This window comes from Acomys russatus, chromosome 1 (assembly GCF_903995435.1).
Source record: "Acomys russatus chromosome 1, mAcoRus1.1, whole genome shotgun sequence".
NCBI lineage: Eukaryota > Metazoa > Chordata > Mammalia > Rodentia > Muridae > Acomys > Acomys russatus.
This window is the reverse complement of record NC_067137.1, coordinates 121,241,961-121,268,163: the sequence shown is the minus strand read 5'-3', so window position 1 is coordinate 121,268,163 and position 26,203 is coordinate 121,241,961. Positions and strand designations below refer to the sequence as shown.

The following is a 26,203-nucleotide window of genomic DNA, read 5'->3' as shown; positions in this document are numbered from 1 at the left end:
GCTTCAGCTCCTGCTTATGTTTCTGCCCTGACTTCCCTCAGAGATTAATTGTAAGTTATAAAGTAAAATAAACCCTTTCTTCCCCACGTTGTTTTTGGTTCTGACATTTATCACAGTAACAGAAAAGCAAACTATAATAAACACATGTATTTTTCCTGGCAGTGCCCACAATAGGTATGGCAGAGGTGATCTTCAGACCTAGACCATGGACATTGCAGAAGAGCCACAGAGAGGGCAGAAGTGTAAATAGGTAAGTTGATTGTATGGTCGTGATCCACAGTAGCTCTGCATAGCTGGGAAGCTACAAGAAGGGCCAGCGCTTCCTCTGGGAGGTCAAATTCTGTCACACTGCATCTGACAAAACATATTGCACAACAGGAGAGCACTAAGACCCAGGCAGGCAATAGTCCGTGGTGGGTAAAGAGGAAAGTACGTGAGGGCCCCAACTGTGGGCTGGGAAGGCATCTTCCATGCTTCTGTCAGTAGCTAAGATGCTACAGCAGAAGCAGGTGTTCTCTGGGGAGCCTGGGGCAACCTTACCCCTCCTTCTCTTGAGAGGCCACTTAAGATAGACCTGAGAGAACAGAGGCTCTGAACAGAGGTGGGGCCTGAGGATCTAAGATCTAGAATTCCTCCGTAGAGAGGGACCAAGAGAATGAGGAAAGCTGGCCCTCTCCTGTTCCCTACTCCTAGAGCTCCAAGTCACAGTATAGGAGGAGAGCCTTGAGACTATGGCACACTCCTTCTCCTGCTCACCCCTCTTTCCCCTGTCCCTGGGTCTCTAAGCCATAGACACCACCTTTCCTACACACCCACCTACCTGTGTCCCCAGGTCCAGGTCCCCAGGCGACAGTCACCTCCCTTTCTGCTCACTCCAACCCATCTGTGCCCCTCAGGTCCTTACCATAGTCATATACCTAACCTGGGGCTATAAGCATCTATACTCCCCCAAACACCTACAGCTGACTTGGAGGGCCCAGCTTTGAACAAACTCACATAAGTAAATATAGACTCTCCCCTATCTTGGGTTGTCCCCCACATCAGGAGGAGAGCTTTGGCAAAGAGCCTTCTCTTAGAGCACTGAAGTCCTCCCTTGTACTGCTCAGAATGAGCTGAGACACACACCCCCTTGCTGAGAACCAGCTCTGATGGTGACCAGAAGGGGACATGTCCAGCTTGGCCATGGGTGAAAAAGCACCAGAGATTTTGTACTATCAGGACATTCTGTGACACCTGAGATTTTAATTTAGGTCACTTTCCTGCTATAGAGAAGGGATCAAAAAGCAAAGAGAGGTGATCAGTCTGAGTGCCTGACTGGCTGGTGCACTACAGAGTACACATGATGGATGAGGTACCTCCATGGCTGCCCAAGGAAGGGCACTGCCCCCCACCCCCATCACAGACCCTTCTCCATAGCTGATAAATACTCAGATGCAGGCAAGTGACAGACAGCAATAGCTCTACCTCCACCTGCTCTTATTTTAAAAAGAAGGAAAACCTCACAGGCTCCAGACCTCTGGTGATTGCTTTGAGAAAAATCATTGGTCCCTGACTAGAGAGAAGTCTGACAGTTTAGGGGACAGGATATCCATGCTCTGTGGCTAGCATAAGGTTTGAGAATCAGAGTCACTGTGGTCTGCAACTGTTGTAAGGTTTTGACTGAGCGGCGAACCACAGTGCTAGCTGGGGCCACAGTGATTCATGGCTCAACAAAAACCCTGTTTGGTACTTTCCAGGGGCAGACAGCCTGGCAGCTATGCGGAGGTAAAGGAGCTTGAGGAAGCTGAGGAAGAAGAGTAGATCTGAGAGGAAGGATAACTTTCTGGAGGGCAGAAGACAGTGCAGGGGGGGGGGGAGTTACTGTGAACAGGTCCTAGGTTCCTGGATGGGAAAAGAATGAGCAATCCCAGGCATCAGAAGGCGCTGTGCCCTGCCCAGTACTATGAGGAGGATCCCAGGCCAAAGCAGGCAGACGGGGTTTGCTGAGTACAGGTAGACACAACTCCCTCCTTGCTCCTTCTTCTGTTTTTAGAGGGTCTCATTATGCTAGCACAGGCTAGCCTGAAAGACACCATCCTACAGGTCTGCCCATGCAGCTGAGCTAAGGTGGAGGTCTCACCAAACAGCTGAGTTTCTTGGGCTTGGAGTCCACTGGAGGCTCCAAGGGACTTTGGGCTGGGTTTTGTATGGGCCTGGATATAGAGTCACCTCACCGTGCATATAACTACTTCGATGTCTGGGGCCAAGGGACCATGGTCACCGTCTCCTCAGGTGAGTCCTATGTCTGAGCACTGTGGTGTTTGAATGAGACAACTCAGGCTGTGGTGATGGTTTTAGTATGGGGAGAGAGGCATAGCAGAGGCTGTGTTACTGGTACTTTGATGTCTGGGGCCAAGGAACCATGGTCACTGTCTCCTCAGGTAAGATCTCCTCTATCGGCTCCTACCTTCTCTGACTGGCAACTAGCCAAGTCTCCGCAGTATCAATGTGTAGTCCAGCGTGTTCAGTACAGATGGGGGTCAGGTTTTCATTTGGGTAGCATCAGGGACTGTGTCCCTGTGCAATGTTTTTGATGTCTGGGGCCAGGGGACCCAGATCACCGTCTCCTCAGGTAAAGCTAGCTTTCTTTCTGTGTCTTCCATTCTGAAACTAGGGAAGATTGTCCCAGATCTCCCTGAAACAGGCCATCTGCAGACTCTGCATCCTGAAAAGCTTTTCTTTAAGGATGGGATCTTTGCTCCAAGGATAAGAGGAAGGCAGAGGGACATTGACATAGGGGATAGGCTTTTAGGTTGTTAGACTGAGCAGGTAGACGAAGGGATTTTTGTACACTCACTTAAAGAGTCTGTCATAGTGTGACTACTTTGATTACTGGGGCCAAGGAACCATGGTCACCGTCTCCTCAGGTGAGTCCTTCTACTCTCTCTCTTCTACTCAACTTAGAGAGATTTTTCTGCATTTTTGGGGAGTAATGAGTGTATCTGAATTTTGGGTCATGAAGGACTAGGGACAACCTGGGAGTCAGGAACGGGTCTTCAGGGGCCCTGGCTGACACAGACAGCCACCCTCAGCTCCCAGACTTTACGGCCAGGAATTTGTAGTCATCCTGGACATCCTTGCGGCAGGGATCCACTCGTTCCTGCCCTCTTTGTCCCTCACTGGGATCCATCTGAGATGATCCTAGGGCTTTGGCCAAAGGACATTTATTGTCCGGAATTTTATCATGGTTGTCACATTGTGGTTTTGCTTACTGGGGTCAGGGGACCCTGGTCACTGTCTCTTCAGGTGAGTCCTACCTTCTTCTATCCTAACTGCATTTGAGGGGACCTTTGAGCATTCAGAACTAAGGCTCCCTGCAAATGGGAACCAAGATTCAACCCCTTTGTTCCCAAGTTGAGACACAGGGGTCTGGGTCAGGGATCTCTGCCTGCTGGTCTGTGGTGATATGTGATGATGAGTCTGCCAGAACTGAGGCTTGAAGTCTGAGGCAGACTCCCAGCCAGGATTTATCAGACTCTTGCATGAATTCGGGGAGGTCAGTTTACAGTGACAATTCCAGTGCCAGTGGCTGTCTGGTTTTGAGAGGTGAGGCTGGAAGGTGGGTCACCTTGAAGACTGATAGGAGTCCAGGGGCTCTCTGCCCAGGCACAGAACGGAGTTGGAACAGTGGTTTGAATGGCTGGTTCTTATGTGATGCCAGGAGTCAGCCCGGTACCTGAACTGCACAGGGGTGATTCTAGTCAGACTCTGGGGTTTTTTTTATGGGGTATGTTTGGACATTGCAGCACTGTGATTATTATGCTATGGGTGTCTGGGGTCAAGGGATCTCAGTCACCGTCTCCTCAGGTAAGAATGGCCTCTCTGGGCTTTTGTTTTTAAACCTTTGTCTATGGAATTTTCTGAGCTTCACAGACTAGTCCTGGAGATTTGTCCCTGAGGGGACATAGGTGGCTGATGGAGAGAGGCTGTTGACTAAACTGCCTAGGGATCTCAGAGCCTTGAGGATATTTCTACCCTTTTGAAAAACTATTAGGGAAGGAAGGACCTCTTTGATGGTGTTGATGGAGGCCCTGCATGGTAGAGCAGGTTATTTGAAAGCCTCATTTGAGAGGGATGCTAAAAAGATCTGATGGCTGGAGGGATTGTTTGGGCTAGGGTTAGAGACATTCAGTTTATGGAGACAAAGTGTTGACTGAGAAACACACTTCAGGATTACCTCTGTGGCAGGACGCACGGGCACAGAGAATAGAGGGGGACATTTTCTTTAGATTTGTGAGGACTGTTCTTCACTAGATTGTTTAAAATTTTATTTCTTGGGAGGAGGACTTTTTGAGTGAGTGACTCAAGCAAGGAAGGCGGCTTGCCATGGTCTTAGAGATAGTAGACTCATCTCAAAAAGGTAGTTTCAATGCAGAGGAGTCTCGGGGGGCCTGCCAAAGCCCAGCTTTTCAAAGAAATACAGAGGTGTGCTTATGGAATATTATAGAGTGGTATTTTTATCCTTAAGGTGCTTCCCGAGAAAACTAATTAGAGTACTGTGATTTAAAATATAAGAAATTTTTTTTAAGTATTCATTTTTTTAAATGTCCAAGTGTGAAATTATTGTCACAATTTGAAGTCGTGTTTGTCTAGAATTAATATTCCTGAAAGCTTAACCAAGGAGTGGGAATGAAGTTCTTTCACAACCTATTCGGAGCTGACTTTTGACAATAATGATTTAAGTTTAAAATATTTTTAAATGAATTAAGCAGTGTTGAGGTGAAGTCAAGATGGCTGATTGGGGCCAGGACATCGGCCACACCTGGCAGGAAGCAGGTCATGTGGCAAGGCTATTTTGGGAAGGAAAAATAAAACCCCTAGGTAAATTTCTAGCTGTGGTTTAAAGAAGTGGTTTTGAAATGCTCTGCCCAGCCCTACAGAACTGAAAGTCCAGGCCGAGCAAAACAACACCTGGGTAATTTGCATTTCTAAAATAAGATCAGGGTTCAGCAGAAACTGGAAAAGTCCTCTTTTAACTTAATGAGTTCAATCTTTTAATTTTAGCTTGAGAAGTTCTAGTTTCCCCAAACTTAAGTCTATCAACTTCTAAACTGTACTTATTTTCAAAGTTAGATTATGTAAGAACCTGAAGGGCTTTAATATATTTTTTTTTGCTTTAATATATTTAATTTCTAATGTGTTTAGAAAACGTTTTGAAATTACTTTATTATTTTCCCATCTGATCCTCAATCTCAGTTGTTTTTTCTTCCTGATACCCAAAGCATTTACAGTGACTTTGTTCATGATTTTTTTAAAGCTGGTTCCTTACTGCCTTTATGATTAAGAAAGGCTTTGATATTCTGGTAAAGATGACATATACATCTTTTTCAAGACCACTCTCTAAGTATTTGGTTTAGGATAATTTTTTTTAATGAATGCTATTATCTAGAATTATTTCAATTGAATATGCTAGTTTGTGGTTGAGAGGACACTTAATGAGACAGTGCAAAAGAGGGGCTTCTAAGCCAGTTTGCAGGGGCATGCTCTGTATGACTCCCTCTGGCCCTGCTTCTTGTTGGAGAACTGGCCAAAGGTCTGAGTCCGGACTGCTGTCAGGCAGACCTGGACTTTGGGTCTCCCAAGACCACCCAGACCTAGGAGTGTACAGTTGTGGCTTCTGCCACACATCCACCTGGCTGCTCATGGACCAGCCAGTCTTGATGGCCTTGAAGGAATGATCCCACACAAAGACGCTGGAGCTCCCCAAAGCCAGGCACCACAAACGGTAAGCCAGAGGCAGCCACAGCTGTGGTTGCTGCTCTGATAGCTTATGCTTGAGAGGAACTTAGTCTGCAGTCACTGCTTTAGGAGGAGAAAGGCGTTTGTGCATCTTTTGAGTGCCTAGGTCACTCACATGTAACTTTTCTTGAAAAACTTGTAAAAGAGAAGGGCTGCTTGTCAACCACTGGTTATGGGGGCCATGTTGCTTTAAGTAAATCTTAAAGAAAGTGTATACTATGTCTTGGCTTATTTCAGTTAAGCGTACTAGTTGCAGTACCTGCACTGTTTCTGCCTCGGTTATACATGTAGCTTTGAATTTTGCATTAAAACAGCCTCTCCTTAAGCAGAAAATATAGATAAAATGAATACCCTGGTGTTTGCTAATAGTGTGCTTTTAATCTAGAAGGATCTGAAAGTGGAGGCTAATTTAGACTCGGAAAGGAGGGACCCAGGCTGAGGAGGCAATACTGGGATTATGGTGGAAGAGATGTTTTTAGTTTTTATAGAAAATACTACTACATTTTTTGATCTGCAACTCAAGATGGTCTAATGAATTTGAAGTTGCCAGGAAATATACTGGCTGGTTGTTAAAGACTGGTACGGAAGGGCAGGACGGTGCTCGGACGCCAAGGTCAGTGTGAAAGGATAGGGACTAGGGTGTGGATGCTCAGAAGAAAGACCACAGCTAGACAGAACTGATGAAAGGATAGCTGCAGCTGAGGCAAACAGCTTGGCTGGACTAACTCTCCAGGCACAGCAAAGAGCCAGACAGGAAAGGCCAGGCTAACACAACTGGCTGTGCAAATTAAACTAACAAGGTTGAGAGCCCTGGGAAGCTAGGCTCCAACAAGCAGAGCTGGGCTGAGACAGATAACCAGAGCTGGGAAAGATTCAGCCTCTCTAAGCTCTTCTAAGATGTCCTAAGCTGGGGCATTTACTCTGGGATAAGGAAAGCTAGGCTTGGTGAGCTGAAATGAGGTAGACTAGGCTGAGCTGCCTAAACTATGCGCGGCTGGCTTAGTTAAGATGAACCAAGCTGGGATGAACTGCATTGAGCTACAACTGCTTTGAGCTAGACTGACCTGTGGACAGCTAAATTGCGGTGTGCTGAGCTGAGCTGGGGTGATCTGAGCTAAGCTAGGGTGAGCTGAGCTAGGCTGGGGTGAGCTGAGCCAAGCTGAGGTGAGATGAGCTAAGCTGGGGTGAGCTGAGCTGAGCTGAGGTGAGCTGAGCTGGGCTGGGGTGAGCTGAGCTAGGCTGGGGTAAGCTGATCTGAGCTGAGGTGAGCTGAGCTAGGCTGGGGTGAGCTGAGCTGAGCTGGGGTGAGCTGAGCTGGGCTGGGGTGAGCTGAACTGAGCTGGGGTGAGCTGAGCTGGGCTGGGGTGAGCTGAGCTGGGGTGAGCTGAGCTGAGCTGGGGTGAGCTGAGCTGAGATGAGCTAGGGTGAGCTGAGCTGAGCTGGGGTGAGCTGAGCTGAGCTGGACAGGAGTGAGCTGAGCTGAGCTGGAGTGAGCTGGCGTGAGCTGAGCTGAGCTGGGCTGGGGTGAGCTGAGCTGAGCTGAGGTGAGCTGAGCTGGCCTAGGGTGAGCTGAGCTAAGCTGGGGTGAGCTGAGCTAAGCTGAGGTGAGCAGAGCTAGGCTGGGGTGAGCTGAGCTGAGCTGGGGTGAGCAGAGCTAGGGTGAGGTGAGCTGAGCTGAGCTGGGGTGAGCTGAGCTGAGCTGGGGTGAACTGAGCTAAGCTGGGGTGAGCTGAGCTGAGCTGGGGGGTGAGCTGAGCTGGACAAGGGTGAGCTGAGCTGAGCTGGGGTGAACTGAGCTAAGCTATGGTGAGCTGAGCTGAGCTGGGGTGAGCTGATCTGGGCTGAGGTGAGCTGAGCTGGCCTGGGGTGAGATGAGCTAGGCTGGGGTGAGCTGAGCTAAGCTGAGGTGAGCAGAGCTAGGCTGGGGTGAGCTGAGCTGAGCTGGGGTGAGCTGAGGTGGGCTGGGGTGAGCTGAGCTGAACTGGGGTGAGCTGAGCTAAGCTGGGGTGAGCTGAGCTGAGCTGGGGGGTGAGCTGAGCTGGACAAGGGTGAGCTGAGCTGAGCTGGGGTGAACTGAGCTAAGCTATGGTGAGCTGAGCTGAGCTGGGGTGAGCTGATCTGGGCTGAGGTGAGCTGAGCTGGCCTGGGGTGAGATGAGCTAGGCTGGGGTGAGCTGAGCTAAGCTGAGGTGAGCAGAGCTAGGCTGGGGTGAGCTGAGCTGAGCTGGGGTGAGCTGAGGTGGGCTGGGGTGAGCTGAGCTGAACTGGGCTGGGGTGAGCTGAGCTGGGGTGAGCTGAGCTGGGCTGGGGTGAGCTGAGCTGAGCTGAGGTGATCTGAGCTAGGCTGGGGTGAGCTGAGCTAGGCTGGGGTGAGCTGAGCTGGACTGAGTGAGCTGAGCTGGGCTGGGGTGAGCTGAGCTAGGCTATGGTGAGCTGAGCTAGGCTGGGGTGAGCTGAGCTGAGCTGGGGGGTGAGCTGATCTGGGCTGAGGTGAGCTGAGCTGGACAGGGGTGAGCTGAGCTGGGGTGAGCTGAGCTAAGCTATGGTGAGCTGAGCTAGGCTGGGGTGAGCTGAGCTGAGCTGGGGGGTGAGCTGATCTGGGCTGAGGTGAGCTGAGCTGGCCTGGGGTGAGCTGAGCTGGACAAGGGTGAGCTGAGCTGGACAGGGGTGAGCTGAGCTAAACTGAGGTGAGCAGAGCTAGGCTGGGGTGAGCTGAGCTAAGCTGAGGTGAGCAGAGCTAGGCTGGGGTGAGCTGAGCTGTGCTGGGGTGAGCTGAGCTGAGCTGGGGTGAACTGAGCTAAACTGTCCTGGGATGAGCTGAGCTGGGGTGAGCTGAGCTGAGCTGGGCTGGGGTGAGCTGCGCTGAGCTGGGGTGATCTGAGCTAGGCTGGGGTGAGCTGAGCTGAGCTGGGGTGAGCTGAGCTGAGCTGGGGTGAGCTGAGCTGAGCTGGGGTGAGCTGAGCTAGGCTGGGGTGAGCTGAGCTAGGCTGGGGTGAGCTGAGCTAGGCTGGGGTGAGCTGGGGTGAACTGATCTGGGCTAAGGTGAGCTGAGCTGGCCTGGGGTGAGCTGAGCTAAGCTGGGGTGAGCTGAGCTAAGCTGAGGTGAGCAGAGCTAGGCTGAGGTGAGCTGAGCTGAGCTGGGGTGAGCAGAGCTAGGGTGAGGTGAGCTGAGCTGAGCTGGGGTGAGCTGAGCTGAGCTGACCGGGGTGAGCTGATCTGGGCTGAGGTGAGCTGAGCTGGCCTGGGGTGAGCTGATCTGGACAGGGGTGAGCTGATCTGGACAGGGGTGAGCTGAGCTAAACTGAGGTGAGCAGAGCTAGGCTGGGGGTGAGCTGAGCTGAGCTGGGGGTGAACTGAGGTGGGCTGGGGTGAGCTGAGCTGAACTGGGCTGGGGTGAGCTGAGCTGAGCTGAGGTGATCTGAGCTAGGCTGGGGTGAGCTGAGCTAGGCTCGGGTGAGCTGAGCTGAGCTGGGGGGTGAGGTGATCTGGGCTGAGGTGAGCTGAGCTGGACAGGGGTGAGCTGAGCTGGGGTGAGCTGAGCTAAGCTATGGTGAGCTGAGCTAGGCTGGGGTGAGCTGAGCTGAGCTGGGGGGTGAGCTGATCTGGGCTGAGGTGAGCTGAGCTGGCCTGGGGTGAGCTGAGCTGGACAGGGGTGAGCTGAGCTAAACTGAGGTGAGCAGAGCTAGGCTGGGGTGAGCTGAGCTGGACAGGGGTGAGCTGAGCTAAGCTGAGGTGAGCAGAGCTAGGCTGGGGTGAGCTGAGCTGTGCTGGGGTGAGCTGAGCTGAGCTGGGGTGAACTGAGCTAAACTGTCCTGGGATGAGCTGAGCTGGGGTGAGCTGAGCTGAGCTGGGCTGGGGTGAGCTGCGCTGAGCTGGGGTGATCTGAGCTAGGCTGGGGTGAGCTGAGCTGAGCTGGGGTGAGCTGCGCTGAGCTGGGGTGAGCTGAGCTGAGCTGTGGTGAGCTGAGCTGGGCTGGGGTGAGCTGAGCTGGGCTGGGGTGAGCTGGGGTGAGCTGATCTGGGCTAAGGTGAGCTGAGCTGGCCTGGGGTGAGCTGAGCTAAGCTGGGGTGAGCTGAGCTAAGCTGAGGTGAGCAGAGCTAGGCTGAGGTGAGCTGAGCTGAGCTGGGGTGAGCAGAGCTAGGGTGAGGTGAGCTGAGCTGAGCTGGGGTGAGCTGAGCTGAGCTGACCGGGGTGAGCTGATCTGGGCTGAGGTGAGCTGAGCTGGCCTGGGGTGAGCTGATCTGGACAGGGGTGAGCTGATCTGGACAGGGGTGAGCTGAGCTAAGCTGAGGTGAGCAGAGCTAGGCTTGGGTGAGCTGAGCTGAGCTGGGGTGAACTGAGGTGGGCTGGGGTGAGCTGAGCTGAACTGGGCTGGGGTGAGCTGAGCTGAGCTGAGGTGATCTGAGCTAGGCTGGGGTGAGCTGAGCTAGGCTGGGGTGAGCTGAGCTGGACTGAGTGAGCTGAGCTGGGCTGGGGTGAGCTGAGCTGGGGTGAGCTGAGCTGGGGTGAGCTGAGCTAAGCTATGGTGAGCTGAGCTAGGCTGGGGTGAGCTGAGCTGAGCTTGGGGGTGAGCTGATCTGGGCTACGGTGAGCTGAGCTGGCCTGGGGTGAGCTGAGCTGAGCTGAGCTGGGGTGGGCTGAGTTGAGCTGGGGTGAGCTGAGCTGGGCTGAGGTGAGCTGAGCTGGGCTGAGGTGATCTGAGCTAGCCTGGGGTGAGCTGAGATGAGCTGGGGTGAGCTGAGCTGAGCTGGGGTGAGCTGAGCTGAGCTGGGGTGAGCTGAGCTGAGCTGGGGTGAGCTGAGCTGGGCTGGGGTGAGCTGAGCTGAGCTGAGCTGGGGTGAGCTGAGCTGAGCTGGACAGGAGTGAGCTGAGCTGAGCTGGAGTGAGCTGGGGTGAGCTGAGCTGAGCTGGGGTGAGCTGGGCTGAGCTGGGGTGAGCTGGGGTGAGCTGAGCAGGGGTGAGCTGAGCTGAGCTGGACAGGAGTGAGCTGAGCTGAGCTGGGGTGAGCTGAGCTGAGCTGGGGTAAGCTGAGCTGGGCTGGGGTGGGGTGAGCTGAGCTGGGCTGGGGTGGGGTGAGCTGAGCTGAGCTGGGGTGAGCTGAGCTGGACTGTGGTGAGCTGAGCTGGGCTGGGGTGGGTGAGCTGAGCTGGACTGGGGTGGGTGAGCTGAGCTGGACTGGGGTGAGCTGAGCTGAGCTGGGGTGAGCTGAGCTGGGCTGTGGTGAGCTGAGCTGGGCTGGGGTGACTTTGGCTGGGCTGGGGTGAGCTGAGCTGGACAGAGGTGAAGTGAGCTAAGCTGCGGTGAGCAGAGCTAGGCTGGGGTTAGCTGAGCTGAGCTGAGCTGGGCTGGGGTGAACTGAGCTGAACTGAGCTGGGATGAGCTGAGCTGATCTGGGGTGAGCTAAGCTGAGCTGAGGTGAGCTGAACTGAGCTGAGATGGGGTGAAATGAGATGAGATGGGCTGGGGTGAGCTCAGCTGAGCTAAACTGGGGTGAGCTGAGCTGGGCTAGGGGGAGCTGAGCTGAGCTGGACTGGAGTGAGCTAAGCTGAGGTGAGCTGAGCTGAGCTGAGCTGGGGTGAGCAGAGCTAGGGTGAGGTGAGCTGAGCTGAGCTGGGGTGAGCAGAGCTGAGCTGACCGGGGTGAGCTGATCTGGGCTGAGGTGAGCTGAGTTGGCCTGGGATGAACTGAGCTGGACAGGGGTGAGCTGAGCTAAGCTGAGGTGAGCTGGGCTAGGCTGGGGTGAGCTGAGCTGAGCTGGGGTGAGCTGAGCTGAGCTGGACTAGAGTGAGCTAAGCTGGGGTGAGCTGAGCTGGGGTGAGCTGAGCTGGGCTGGGGTGAGCTGAGCTGCACTAGGCTGGGGTGAGCTGAGCTGGGCTGGGGTGAGCTGAGCTGGGCTGGGGTGAGCTGAGCTGAGCTGGGGTGAGCTGAGCTGGGCTGGGGTGAGCTGGCCTGGGGTGAGCTAGGATGAACGATGCTGATGAGCTAGGCTGAGCTGGCTGATGAGCTAGGCTGGACTTGGCTGGACTGGCCTCCCCTGGGCTGGGCTTGGATGAGTTGGTTTTGGAGGAGCTGGCCTGAGCTGGACTAACTGGGCTGTGATAAATTGGGATTAGCAGAGTGTAGATGCACTGGACTGAACTGTGCTCAGCTGGACTACTTGAACTTGGATGAGTTGAGCTGGCCTAGGCTGAGGTGGCATAGCTGAGCTGGCCTGACTATGCTGAGCTGGGCAGATCTTGGCTAGGCTGCCTGGACTGAGCTGAACGGAGCTGGACCAGGCTGGTCTGACTAGGGCTAAACTGAGTTAAACCAAGATCAAGCAGGCAGAGATGAACTAAGATGAGCTAAGCAAGCTGAGATAAACTGGCATAAGGTAACGGGACCCGAGCTGAACCTAGAGGAGGTGTGCTGGCTAATATTCGCTGGGCTGGGCTGAGCTAGGTTTACCCACGCCTGGATCAGCATAACTAGGCTGGGCTAGACTACAGTGATATGAAGTGGCGTGGGCTGAGCTGGGCTAAAGTAAACCAAGACGGACTGACCTGGGCTCAGATTAGTTAAGCTAAGCTAGAATGGGGTGAGCTAGGCTGAACTGTGATGCGCTGGACTGAAGCAATTTAACTAGGCTGAGATGGGCAGATCTGAGACGCACTGAGCAGAGCTGCAGTGAGTGAGTTTCACGGACCCGGGACCACCTAGGCCAAGTTCCTGTTCTGGGCAGACCTTGTATTAAGGTGGGGTTTCAAGATGATTCCATAAGAATTCCCCCATCATACCTCACCTTTCTCCTACCCTACATGCTTTGTCTTGTGTGTATGAGGCCTGACCCTCTCCCCCACCGCCTCTACCTCCCAACAGGCTCTTATTCCTTTGGAATGAGAATGGTTGTCTCAGGCCATACCTCCAGGAGAAGCCAGGATCCAGGGCTGCCCCTGATATCTGGTGTCAGTGCCCCTGGAGCTGGCTGGTGATGGCTGAAGGGCCAGATCTTCCTACCCTAGCAGGCATCTGTCCCTAGCTGAAAGCTTCCCCTGTGATGTCCTTGTGGCTAGAAGTCAAGTCCATAGCCCAGCAGCAGCTTCACCCTGTCGGCCATGCTCACCTACCGCCTTATCTAGGCCTGTCTGCCTTAAGAGCAGCAGCCACCGAGGCAGGAGAGCATGGAGAGAGCGCCTGACTGGCAGGAGGCAAGGAGCCAGATTCTTACTCCTCCATTTCTCTTTTATTCCTCTCTGGCCCTCAGAGAGCCAGTCATCCCCAACTGTCTTCCCGCTCGTCTCCTGCGAGAGGCCCCTGTCTGATGAGAATTTGGTGACCATGGGATGTCTGGCCCGGGACTTCCTACCCAGCTCCATTTCCTTCTCCTGGAACTTCAAGAACAACTCTAAAGTCAGCCAGGGTGTCAGAACCTTCCCAACACTAAGGGCAGGGGACAAGTACATAGCCACCTCGCAGGTGCTTCTGTCTCCCAAGGATGTCCTCGAAGGTTCAGATGAATACCTGGTGTGCAAAGTCCACCACGGCAGCAAAAACAAAGACCTGCACGTGCCCATGCCAGGTAAGAAGCAACCCCTCCCAGTGGGGGCTGAGGCCCATGCGTGGCCCAGAGGGAGCAGTGGGCTGGGGCTTAGGCCAAGCTGAGCTCACACCTGTCCTTCCACCCCAGTTGTCACAGAGATGAACCCCAACGTGAATGTGTTCACTCCACCACGGGATGCCTTCTCTGGCCCTGCACCACGCAAGTCCAAACTCATCTGTGAGACCACAAACTTCAGTCCCAAACAGATCACAGTGTCCTGGCTACAGGATGGGAAGCTTGTCAATTCTGGCTTCGTCACAGACCCAGTGACTGTCGAGGAAAATGGGTCCAAACCCAGGACCTACAAGGTCATAAGCACACTGACCATCACTGAAAGCGACTGGCTGAACATGAGTGTGTACACCTGCCGTGTGGATCACAGAGGTCTCATCTTCTGGAAGAACGTGTCCTCTGCATGTGCCGCCAGTGAGTGGCCTGTGCTAAGCCCAATGCCTACCCCTCCCAGATTAGGGCAACCTTTCTATAAGTATGGCCAATGACACCCTGACATGGCCATTTATTCCTTGAGCCTTGGCTTCCCAGAGTGGCCAGGGGCAGGGAAGAGGGTTAGGGCAGCAGGGGTGAGAGTCTGTTGGTGGATCAGCATCTTCTTTTAAGCAGGATCTCAGCAGCTTAGTAAATTGTGGGGATGGGGGAAGGGCAGTTTTCTCTGACTTCACAGCTTGACACAGTGTTCTCTTGACTGCAGGTCCATCCACAGACATCCTGGCCTTCCCCATCCCCCCCTCCTTTGCTGAGATCTTCCTCACTAAGTCTGTGAAGCTGACCTGCCTAGTCACAAACCTGGCAACCTATGACACCCTGAGTATCTCCTGGGCTTCCCAAAGTGGCGAGCCACTAGAAACCAACATTAAACTCACTGAAAGCCATCCCAACGGCACCTTCAGCGCCATGGGCGTGGCTAGCGTTTGTGTGGAGGACTGGGATAACAGGAAGGAGTTTGTGTGCACTGTGACCCACAGGGACCTGCCTTCACCACAGAAGAAAACCATCTCAAAACCCAGAGGTAGATGTGCCCTCTCTCTTCCCCTCTAGTTCTAGGGCCCTTCCTCCGCCTCATGAGGAGGACAGGTCCCTTCCCCCTATCCTCACCACTTTCTCTGCTTACAGAGGCAGACAAGTATCCACCTGCCGTCTACCTGCTGCCACCAGCCCGTGAGCAACTGATCCTGAGGGAGTCAGCCACAGTCACCTGCCTGGTGAAGGGCTTCTCTCCCGCAGACATCTTTGTGCAGTGGCTTCAGAGGGGGCAGCCCTTGCCCTCCGACAAGTATGTGACCAGTGCCCCGGTGCCAGAGCCCCAGACCCCAAACCGCTACTTTGCTTACAGCGTCCTGACCGTGACAGAGGAAGATTGGAACTCCGGGGAGACCTACACCTGTGTTGTAGGCCATGAGGCCCTGCCACACATGGTGACGGAGAGGACCGTGGACAAGTCCACTGGTAAACCCACACTGTACAACGTATCCCTAATCATGTCTGATACTGGTGGCACCTGCTACTGACCACGCTAGCCCTCAACCAGGCAGGCTCTGCGGCTCCAGTTGCTCTGTGTATGCAGACTAACCATGTCAGAATGCGATGTTGCATTTTATAAAAATTAGAAATAAAAAAGATCCATTCAAAAGTCGCTGGTTTTGATTATACAGTGCTCTTGCCTGCTAGGGCCACAGCCGTATTATGCTCACCCTGCACATGCCCTGCAGACTTGCCTTCACCTTGGCCCTTCCTCTACCTTGCCAGTTGTCTCAAAAAGGCTTACAACAGACAGAGTGTAAGCATGCCATTTCTCCAGCTATTTCTGAATTTATGGCTGGAAGCTTGACTACCCTGTTGCAGGCAGCATTCAGACACGGGGACAGGCACACACACAGACAGACATGTATTTATACACAGATATAGGAGGATATGTGTAGACACATGCACGAAATGTATATTTCTGGATACACAGACCAAGGTACACACAGAGCCACCCTCACACTCAGGAACACATGTATGCCCATGAGCTCGTGCACACGTGCATGCATGGACACATGTAAACACCCTCAGAGACAAACAGGCATAGACACACAGACAAAGATACCAACACACAGGTATAGAGACAGATACCAACTCACATGGTGATGTATACACAGAAACAGAATATAGGCAAATATAGACAACTGAATCACATAAGCACAAAGACATGCATACACACACAGATATGCAAAAAACATCCTGACATGTGCACACTAATATGTGGACAGGCATCACACATAGATACACCTGGACTCTGACCAGAGTCAATCTCTAGGGCTCAGGGCCCAGACAGCCCACACTACACTGGGTCACTGTGCTCCTCAGAAAGCTGTGCTTAGGAGAGATAGCACCAGGAACAAAGCTTGCCTTCCTGTCCTAACACCATGTCCTAACACCTAACACCTGTCCTAACAATCCATGAAGGAAAGCTGCCCTTGGCTGTGCCTCCATTAATAGAACACCTCAGGAGATCAATGTGAGAGTGCCTGTCCAATCACACCCATCCTGGTCCCCAGTCCAGAGAGCAGAAGGCATAATGCAATTGCCCAGAAGATTCTGACTCCCTCCCAAGAAGACCCTGTAAGGACTCATCACCCACTAACACTGCCTTCTTGGACCTACCTCCTGGAAATTCTTTATATTCTTATCCATGTGGCATCTGGGCATTAGAAATCCCCAAGGGCTCATCTTCACAGGGGCTAAAGATCCCAATAAACGCCCTGGTCCCACAGCTCCCTTTGGCATCTGTCTGTCTATTCTTGATACTCATACCCAAATTTGCTGGTAGGGGTAAGACAAACCACACACAGAAACTCTGTTCAGAGAGGGACATGAGATGCCAAAGTCCTTCAGGAGGTAGGGAGGGGCAGCCTCGGGTGCCCCCTGCTCTTATTCCCAAACCCTACTCTAAATTCTCAGTCTAAATGGCCCTGATGGTGCCACCTGCTCAGAGACAGTCCAAAACACACCAATACCATCATGCCAGGACTCCTGATTCTGCCTTCATCACGTGTCCATGTGTTGCACCTGTCTTGCTTGCTCTGCTGCCCCGGGGCTCCTAGGATAAGGCCCCAAGTTGGTGCTTCCTCCAGTTTGGCCTGTGCCTTGCCTCTGTCTAGCTTGAGCTGTTAAGGGGAGCAGTCAGTACTGGCTAAGGCTCTCCAGAAGCACAAGGACACTCCCAACCCTCAGGCAGATGCTCAATCGCCCCAAGATTGCCTTGACCTTCCCTCTGTGTGTCCCTTCACAGAGGGGGAGGTGAATGCTGAGGAGGAAGGCTTTGAGAACCTATGGACCACCGCCTCCACCTTCATCGTCCTCTTCCTCCTGAGCCTCTTCTACAGCACCACCGTCACCTTGTTCAAGGTAGTGTGGTTGTGGGCCTGAGGGCACAGGGCAAAGGGTCACTGATCCTCACTGTCCCTACCTCTACTCCCTAAAAGTGGACAGCAATTCACACTATCTCTATCACCTGCAGGTGAAGTGACTCACAGCATGGAAGGACATCAGAGACCAAGAGATCTTCCCACGGGGATCCTACCTCTGGGCCTGGGGTGGATCGGCCTGTATGACTAGTAAACCTATTCCTACAGCTCTCCTGTGTCACCCTTCAGCTCTGAGCTCTGGAGTGGGCTTCTTTCTAGATTGGTCAAAGACTTTGTCAAGTTTTGCAACCTGAAGCAGTGTCTGGACCACAGATAATTGTGCTGTATACAAATGTCGCTTGGAAATAAATACTTTTATGGTGTGAACCCACTGTCTTGTGAAGGAATTTTATTTGTTTTCAAACCTTTCCTGCAGTGTTGACATCCCAAACTGAAGAGAGTTTGGGAACTGGTGATGGAGCAGTCTGATTGAGCTTAAGGGAGAAACAAGGAAAGGAGGGATGGTAGAGGAAGGGGAAGGGAGAGAGAGAGAGAGAGAGAGAGAGAGAGAGAGAGAGAGAGAGAGAGAGAGAGAGAGAGAGCTCACAACACAACACAGTCAGCCAGCACTCTGGCTTTTCCACCCTGATGGGAGAAAAGAAGCAGGACAGAGAAACTTCCAGGCCTGATCTCCCAATAGCCTTCAGAATCTGGAAACCAGCTTCCAGCCTTGGCTCTCTGCTCTGTACCCCATGTACCCCAGCCCACCATCTTAGATTTGTGTTGCTTCCAGCTAGTGCTATACTTTGGGTCCTATCCCAAACCTTTGTGGTATGTGGAGAGTGCCTTGGGGGAGTATCTGAAATCTCTAAGATGTTTGTACCCCTCCTGCAATATGCCAGACCCTAAGGGTTAGTCAATAACTCGGGGATTCAAACTCTCTGTCTATGTCAACTGCTGGAAAGATAGGAAGATAGGAAGAAACAGGACAAAGACTCTACAGTCATTCGATGACAGATAAAGACCTGCTCACAGAGCAAGAATAGATAGGAGAGGGAAGTGGGTTATGGGCTTCAACTCAGAGAGCGAAGCCCAGCCAATACAAGGTGAGGGCAGTGTAAAGCACTCCCTTGCTCACAGCGTAGACAGCTAGAGAAGTTCATAGACATGGGAAGTCTGGGCTAGCTGGCTACATTGAGAGGAGGACTGGGGGCAGGGCATGAGAGGGAACAGCAGGTTGTTGGGGTGGGGGGCCAGGGGACTGTGTAGATGCCAAGGTCCTAAAGAGCGTCTTCAAATATTAGGCATCTAGGGTATCACCTTGGTGATGGTCCCTATCTGAGTTGGGATTTCAGTGGGTAACTGCAGGGTGCAGGGAACAGCAAGAGCTATTGGAAGATGTCAGGGCCCATCACCCAATTCCAGATGCACTTTAGCCATTGTCACTTCAGCATCCTACCTCCCACAACAGCATCGGTGTCAGCTTCCTTCAGCTGCTGGTGCAAAGGCACCACATGGCAGCTTGAGACACGGAACTCTCTTCTTTCCCAGTTCTAGAGGCCAGGAGTCTGGGCTAGAGCAACCTGGTGTCCTCTGTGCCACAGGGAGAATTTGGCACAGACTTCTAGCTCTGAGGCCATGGCATTTGACCAACTCTTGTCTCCTGGAACCAATACCCCAGTCACTGTTTCACCGTCACAGATTTTCCCCATGCATATGTCTGTGTATACCTACTGCCATGTTTCAAGAACCCAATCCTACTGGGTTTGACATCCAATCCAGCACAAGCTCATCTCAACTAGATTCCACCTGCTATGGCCTCAAAGATATAAATCTGTGCCAGATTCTCCCTGTGGCACAGAGGACACCAGCTTGCTCTAGCCCAGACTCCTGGCCTCTAGAACTGGGAAAGAAGAGAGTTCCGTGTCTCAAACTGCCATGTGTGGCACTTTGCACCAGCACCCCCCCCCCCAAAATAAAAAACTAACACTGATGCTGGTGTGGGAGGTAGGGCACTGAGGTAGCAGTAGCTAGAGTGAGTCTGAAATTGGGTGGTGGGCCCTGACATCCCCACAGTGGATGTTGGTACTTAGAACTTCAGCAAGCAAATCTGTGAGGGGCGAAATTCAACTCGTGTCTACCCTTGTATCCTTCTCTCGTCTCTGGAGTGCTGTTGAGTGGGACACTGAAAATAGCTAACATCTCAGACCCTAAGAATGAAGAATAGCCCAGGGAGAACTAAAGCATAGCTTGGGAAAGGGGTCAGGGTCTGCTCAGGGGCTGGTTGAGAGGGTGTGAGGATGTAGAAGGCTGCGTGCTCCTTTCAGAGGCAAAGAAGAATTCTATTCATGAATGAGGGGACCAGTGGTGTGTAGAAGAGCGGGAGCCTGGGTCTCTTTCCAAGAAGCCTTAGGGGAGGGGGTCAGAAAAATACGATGGTTACAAAGAGATGGGAGCTCCTGAGACTGGACATTGGACTTCAAAGTCCTTCTTCCCTGCCTGCCTGGGACGATGAGTCCTTTTTATAAACCTGGCAAGAAGAGCGATACCATCCAGGCCTCCTCACCTTGTCCCAATGCCCATTTCCCCAAAACCTCCCTCTCTGTCTTGCAGCTCTGAACAAGGATCCTGACATGTTCATACTCTCCGAGTGCAAAGCCCCAGAGAAAAACAAATTGGCACACCTGGCCTGTTTGGTAATTAGTGCATGGCCATTGGAAATCGCCTGGAATTCTGGACCACAGAATGAGGCTAAAGGGGACTCCTCCTTGCGAAGGAGAGAAGACAAATATGTGATAGTGAAACAGCTCTCTGTCAGGACCTCAGAACTGAACCTCACCCACTCTTGCACTGTAAAAAGCAAAACCAAAAATAAAATTGAAAAGATTTTCCATAAGCCTGGTGAGTATTCCTGGACCATGCTGAAGTATCTTGGGGGGCTCCCCGCACCCACACTTACCTAACACCAAAGACTGACTAAAGCAAAACCCCTACCTTTGCTCACAGAGCTCCTCCCCCGGCCCCTCTCCTTCCTTACTCCTCCATCCGCTCCCTTTCCTCTTCTCAACTGCTTCATCAGTTCAACATTTACGTCCATGCCTTGAGGACTCTGTACCCAATGTACAATGAGGCAGCTGGGCAGGCAAAGGAAACAGCTGAGCATGGTGCCTTCTCCGCCAGCACACTTCCATCCTGCAGCCTTCCCGTTCACGGCTTTCCATTGTCCTGGGCATCTCGGTATACTCTGCTCTGTCACCCTCACCTTTTGTCCATCACTGCTTTGATTCCAGACTCATGGAATTCTCAGTCCTCCCAGAAAGCCACCCCAACTCTCCAACCAAAGGACCACTTCACAGAAACCACCGAAAGGGACAGAGTAGGTAAGTCCAGCGCGCCTCAGCCCAACTCATCCATTCAATATTACACCTTCTCCTTTAGGAAACCCTCCATGACTCTTTCCCTGAGCTGTCTATGTACATCCTAGGCAGAAAGAGTCTACCTTTCTAGTAAATGACTTATGTACCTACTGCAAGCCAGGCCCCATCTGGGTACCAACAGATGCCACCACCTAGCCCTGTAAAGCCATCATTCTTTGTGAGCTATGAATCAGTTAATGTTGAACAAGGACCTATCTAGCTCTGTGTATCTGAGCCAAACTGTGAGTTCACCAGGGATTCTTCAGACATATGACCAGACAGACAGCAGAACTTCTCTGAGATACATAAAAATCTCATTAGAGTGATGGAGGACCATCTCACCTAGACTCAGGACTTATCTTTCCCCACATGTTGCCCTCACCTCCTCTTAATTATACTGTCTCACTGTATTACTTCACCCTTACCCGTCAGCCACCTTAAGAAAAAAGTCTTAACTAGAAATTCTGTTTGGAGAACTTGAAGGTTTATAGTTCTCCCAAGCCTGAGTTCCTGTGTAGCTAGTAAGCCTGTAGTGCACTGAGAACAAGCCCAGGTCCTACATAACAAAGTAAAAAGACAAGATGCAGATTTACAGAAATAACTGCAAATCATACTTCTAATTTTAAAATGATAAAATATCTAAAAAACGATCATCTATCAAAAATGTTCAACATCTCAAGTCATCAGAGAAATGCAAGTTAAAACCAAAATGAGCTGTCATCTGGCACCTGTAAGAATGCCTGATGAGCTCCTTCACCCTGGGGGGAGTCAGGTACAGCAACAAGCCCAATAGCTCCCCAACAGAAGGAAGACAGGAAACTAGCAGGCATCTGTACTCCCCTGTTCACTGTGTAGTGCCTCTTGGTAGCCGAGAAATACAATCAACCCAAGGGCCCATCAGTGGATGGACGAAAGAAATACCATGAGACTTTCTACTGAAGAAAGAATGACTCTAGTCACTGTCATTTGCTGTGATAATAAACTCAGAAGACATTACATTAACTGAAGCAAGCCAGATTTAGAAAAATTATGTCTCCAAAACTAAATAAGTAAATAAATTGAAAGAAGAGACGAGAAGAAAAATGTGGAAGGAGGGAAGAGACTCTTGTACTGTAGCTAACCCTGGGACTAGTGCAGATCTGTAGCTCACTAGCTTATTAGCTGTGAGTTTTAGAAGAATGTCCCTAAACACTGAGAAACCTGTGGCCTCTAAGACCTTCCAAGAGGGCTAACTGGGTCTCTACCAGAATAAGTACCAAAAAGCGCCCACAGAGAGCATAAGGAAAGCATATTAATGGAAAGAAGAGCCAGTGCCACTCGCAGAACAAGAAAGCAGATTCTCTCTCCTTTCGGGCCAAGAGAGGATCTGAGGGTTCCATGGAACACACCAGAGAAGTCTTTACACCTCCAGGACAGTCCCAGACTGAGCATGTGTCTCTTAAGTACAAGAGAAGGAAACATCCCCTGCTTCACCCTCACTTACTGATTCACTGTCAATGCCTCCCAACACACACACACACACACACACACACACACACACACACACACACACACACACACACACACACACCTGCTGAAGCCCAAGAAACATAGCAGAAGACCGGTTAGAAGTCAGAAAGCTTAGGATTGGCCTGGCCTTCAGAATACAGAATGGAAGCCATAGATGGGGCACCAAAGAAACGTGGCCTACTTTATCACATACTGGCAAGACACACAGTAACAAAGCCTGGGTCTAATCGGGGGGGGGGGGCCACTGTGCATCCCTAGGTGCTAGAAAGGGACCAATAGAAGCAATATCTCCAGTGTAAGCTTTTACTTAACAAGCCCTTGGGCCCCAAGCAGGGGCATCCTTGTGCTCCAGATGAAACCTATCCCACCCCACCCCAAGGCTGTCCAATGCTCTACCTACCCATAATATTCACCTTCCCTATACAGTGCTCAGGCCATCATAGTAGTCAGATTAGAAAGGGGGTGCCCTCTGTCCTCTCAAAAGTCCCTAGATACCTCCAGTCCAAGCATGACAAGATAATAAGCCTCTTGCCATTTCTCCTTACAGATGCCAGAGCACCCAGCAACATTTCTGTGAACTTCCTGACCACACCCACCCATCATGACATATCATTATGGCTTATATGTGAGGTATCTGGATTCCACCCCCAAAATATCCGCCTAATGTGGCAAGGGGTCCAAAATAAAATGAACTCTTCCTACTTTGTCATTTCACGCCCCACCCCCAAGCCTGGAGACAACACATTCCAGACCTGGAGTGTCCTGAGAATACCAGTCACTTCGAGCCCTTCCCTTGACACTTACACATGTATGGTGGAACATGAAGCCTCGCAGACCAAGCTTAATGCCAGCAAGAGCCTAAAGATTGGTGGTAAGTCATGGCCGGGGAAGAATGGCAAACAAATACAGCACTGGGTGCCTGTGATAGAGAAATACTCTTGCTTGTGGAGGAGGGGTCTGTACTGTCTAGAGAAGAGGAGCACTGTGCAGATCAGTTTCAGCTCAGAAGATAGAGCTACATAAAACTTCACCTTTCCTACAGCTCTTACATCCTGTCAGTCATTCCCTCCAAAGTGTTTACTTAACGCTGGAGAGAGTGCTGTAGATGTTCTTTTTTCCTTGAGCCACCGTTCCACAGAAACAATCACTTATTATCATCAGCTTGACCAAGTATGAATCTCACCAAAAGATCACTACTGCTCACTGTGAAATGAAGCTTCCCTCCATAATGAGGTTAAAACCAGTAGTGTTCTGTGGACATAAACGCAAACGTTTGCCATCCAGTTTGACAAGTCCAAGGCATCCATTTCACAACAATAGTAGTTGCTTCTCTACTAGAGCCTAAGGCCTCCCCAGACACAGTTTATCCTTACTGCAGAACAGATCTTAAATCCAATAGGAAAAGTGTGGGTTGCATCGATAACTGCCATACCACTATTGCACCAGCAGGCCCATATTTTTTTTTTATTAATTTATTCTTGTTACATCTCAATGTTTATCCCATCCCTTGTATCCTCCCATTCCTCCCCCCCACCATTTTCCCATTATTCCCCTCCCCTATGACTGTTCCTGAGGGGGATTACGTCCCCCTATATATTCTCATAGGGTATCAAGTCTCTTCTTGGCTACTTGCTGTCCTTCCTCTGAGTGCCACCAGGTCTCCCCCTCCAGGGGACATGGTCAAATGTGAGGCACCAGAGTACGTGAGAAAGTCATATCACACTCTCCACTCAACTGTGGAGAATATTCTGACCATTGGCTAGATCTGGGAAGGGGTTTAAAGTTTACCTCCTGTATTGTCCTTGGCTGGTGCCTTAGATTGAGTGGGACCCCTGGGCCCAAATCTGCCTATCATATTGTTCTACTTGTAGATTTCTAGGACCCTCTGTATCCTTTTATTTTGCTGTTCTCCCATGCGTCTCTCATTTAGAGTCCCAATAGGATGCCTTCCCCTCTGTCCCAGTTTCCTGGTAAGTGAAGGCTTTTGTGGGACATGCCCCTTGGGCTAGTATGCAGATATAAGTGAGTATATACCATTTGATTCTTTCTGCTTCCAGCAGGCCCATCTTATATAGCAAGTTGATTAGTGTAGCGTCAGAGTCTATATTCAAGAAAGGCTGTTGGCAACAGCCTCTAGAACATCTCCCAGACCTGCAAAAAGCAGCCAGCAGGAATTCAGCTTCCGCCTCAGTCCTAGCCTGTTTTTTTCTCTATGTCTCACAGACAGCCAATGTTTCTGAAGCCTTTAGCAGTTGGAATTTACCATCTAGTTCCGCCATGAAAGCAACATCAATAATGACAACTCTTGTAGTTTGTGGCTTCTCAGGGCCCTCCCTGGCCAATAATTCATTCAGATGTAGCCCATCTCTGACACTGGGGGTTTCATTCAACAAACTGGGAATTTTCAGAGTGTCTTTTTTCCACCTACACACACTGCTTGTCTCGTTTAAACTCGGTGGTTCCTCTCAATGACTCACTGTTTCATTCTATTAACCTAGCCACTATAGGATTGTAAGTCAGGTGTGTGTATCACTGGCTCTGGGTGTTCTCAGCCATGTTCTTCCTTTCAATGTTTGTGAGACGACTGCCCCCTTTACTGTCAATTCTCCATGGGTGCCTATATATAACACCAGGTTGTGTGAAACCTTTAACCGTGGCTTTTCCCACTGCTTGTTTATGTAGAACTGCTTGGGAAAGCCCTGTGGAAGCATTCATGTAGGTAGTGCACAGGGTTAGGGTTAGGGTTAGGGTTAGGGCATAGGCCTTTATGAAGTCGGCCTGACAATTGTGGGACAGGTAGCCTTATCCATTTGCCCATCATGCACCCATGAGTTGGTGTCATAATCAAGAACAGACCTGCCATGTTTGTGCAGCATGGAGAGGATCAGAATATTTTTTTTAATGCCAGAACCTTTCATTATTTTCTAGCCTTCAAACAGAATTTGGTTTTCTGTTAGTTTTTTCTCTACAAAGTTTTGGTTAACACAAATCTTCCCACAATTTTTGAGTGACTTATTCTACCCCCACTGTCAGCTCCCCCAACCCTTTTTTTTTTCTTTTTTTTATTAATTTATTCATATTACATCTTGATTGTTAGCCCTTCCCCTGTTTCCTCCCATTCTTCCCTCCCTCCCATTTCTCCCCTTCTCCCCTCCCTTATGTCTGTGACTGAGGAAGACCTCCTCCCCCTATATATGCTCTCAGAATATAAAGTCTCTTCTTGGTAACTAGCTATCCTTCCTCTGAGTGCCACCAGGTCTCCCCATCCGGGGGACATGGTCAGAAAAGGGGCACCAGAGTTCGTGTGAGAGTCAGAGCTCACTCTCCACTCAACGGTGGAGAGTATCATGTTCGTCGGCTAGGTCTTGGTAGGAGTTCGAGGCTTGCTGCCTATATTCTCCTGGTGCCTTAGTTTGAGGAGAACCCCAGGATCCAGATCTGCCTGTCATAAAGTTCTTCTTGTAGGTTTCCAGGACCCTGTGGGTCCTACTATTTCCTCTTTCTTCCATGCTACTCTCCCCTAAAGTCTCAATCGGATATCCTCTCCTCTGACCCACTTTCTTGGTAAGTAAAGATTTTCATGGTGCATATTCCTTGGACTAGTGTTTTGATATAAGTGAGTATATACCGTTTGTCTCTTTTTGCTTCTGGGTGAACTCACTCATTATGATAATTTCTAACTCAATCCATTTGTCCACAAATTTCAGGAATTCCTCGTTTTTAATAGCTGAGTAGTATTCCATCGTGTAAATGTACCACAGTTTCTTAGTCCATTCTTCTACTGAGGGACACTTAGGCTGTTTCCATGTTCTGGCTATTATGTATAGAGCAGCTATGAACATGGTTGAGCATATGTCCCTGTTATGTGGTAGGGCATTTTCTGGGTATATTCCAAGGAGTGGGATGGCTGGGTCTTGAGGAAGCCTTATTCCCATTTTTCTGAGAAAGCGCCAGATAGCTTTCCAAAGTGGTTGTACTAGTTTGCATTCCCACCAGCAATGAAGGAGTGTTCCTCTCTCTCCACATCCTCGCCAACATGTGGTGTCATTTGAGTTTTTGATCTTAGCCATTCTGATGGGTGTAAGATGGAATCTCAGTGTCGTTTTGATTTGCATTTCTCTGATGACTAACGAGGACGAGCATTTCTTTAAGTGTTTCTCGGCCATTTGGTATTCCTCTGTTGAGAATTCTCTGTTAAGTTCCAAGCCCCATTTCGCAATTGGGTTGCTTGGTTTTGTGGTGTTTAATTTCTTGAGTTCTTTATATATTTTGGATATTAAACCTTTGTCAGATGAAGGGTTGGTGAAGATCTTTTCCCATTCTGTAGGCTGTCGCTTTGTTCTCTTGACAGTGTCTCCTGCCTTACAGAAGCTTCTCAGCCTCATGAGGTCCCATTTATTAATTGTTGACATTAAGGCCTGGGCTGTTGGTGTACTGTTCAGGACGTTGTTTCCTGTGCCTATGTGTCCCAGGCTCTTCCCCACTTTTTCCTCTAACTGAATTAATGTCTCTGGTTTT

At 50.7% G+C, this 26,203-nt stretch overlaps 1 gene segment (V, D, J or C); it reads left to right on the top strand.

The window, feature by feature from the left end:
• LOC127194936 (Ig gamma-1 chain C region secreted form-like) overlaps positions 1 to 26,203 on the top strand; it is a 220,430-nt gene that overhangs the window by 110,484 nt on the left and 83,743 nt on the right. The window contains 1 exon segment of the C gene segment in view: positions 2,540 to 2,611. Within this exon segment, the coding sequence occupies positions 2,540 to 2,611 (72 nt within the window).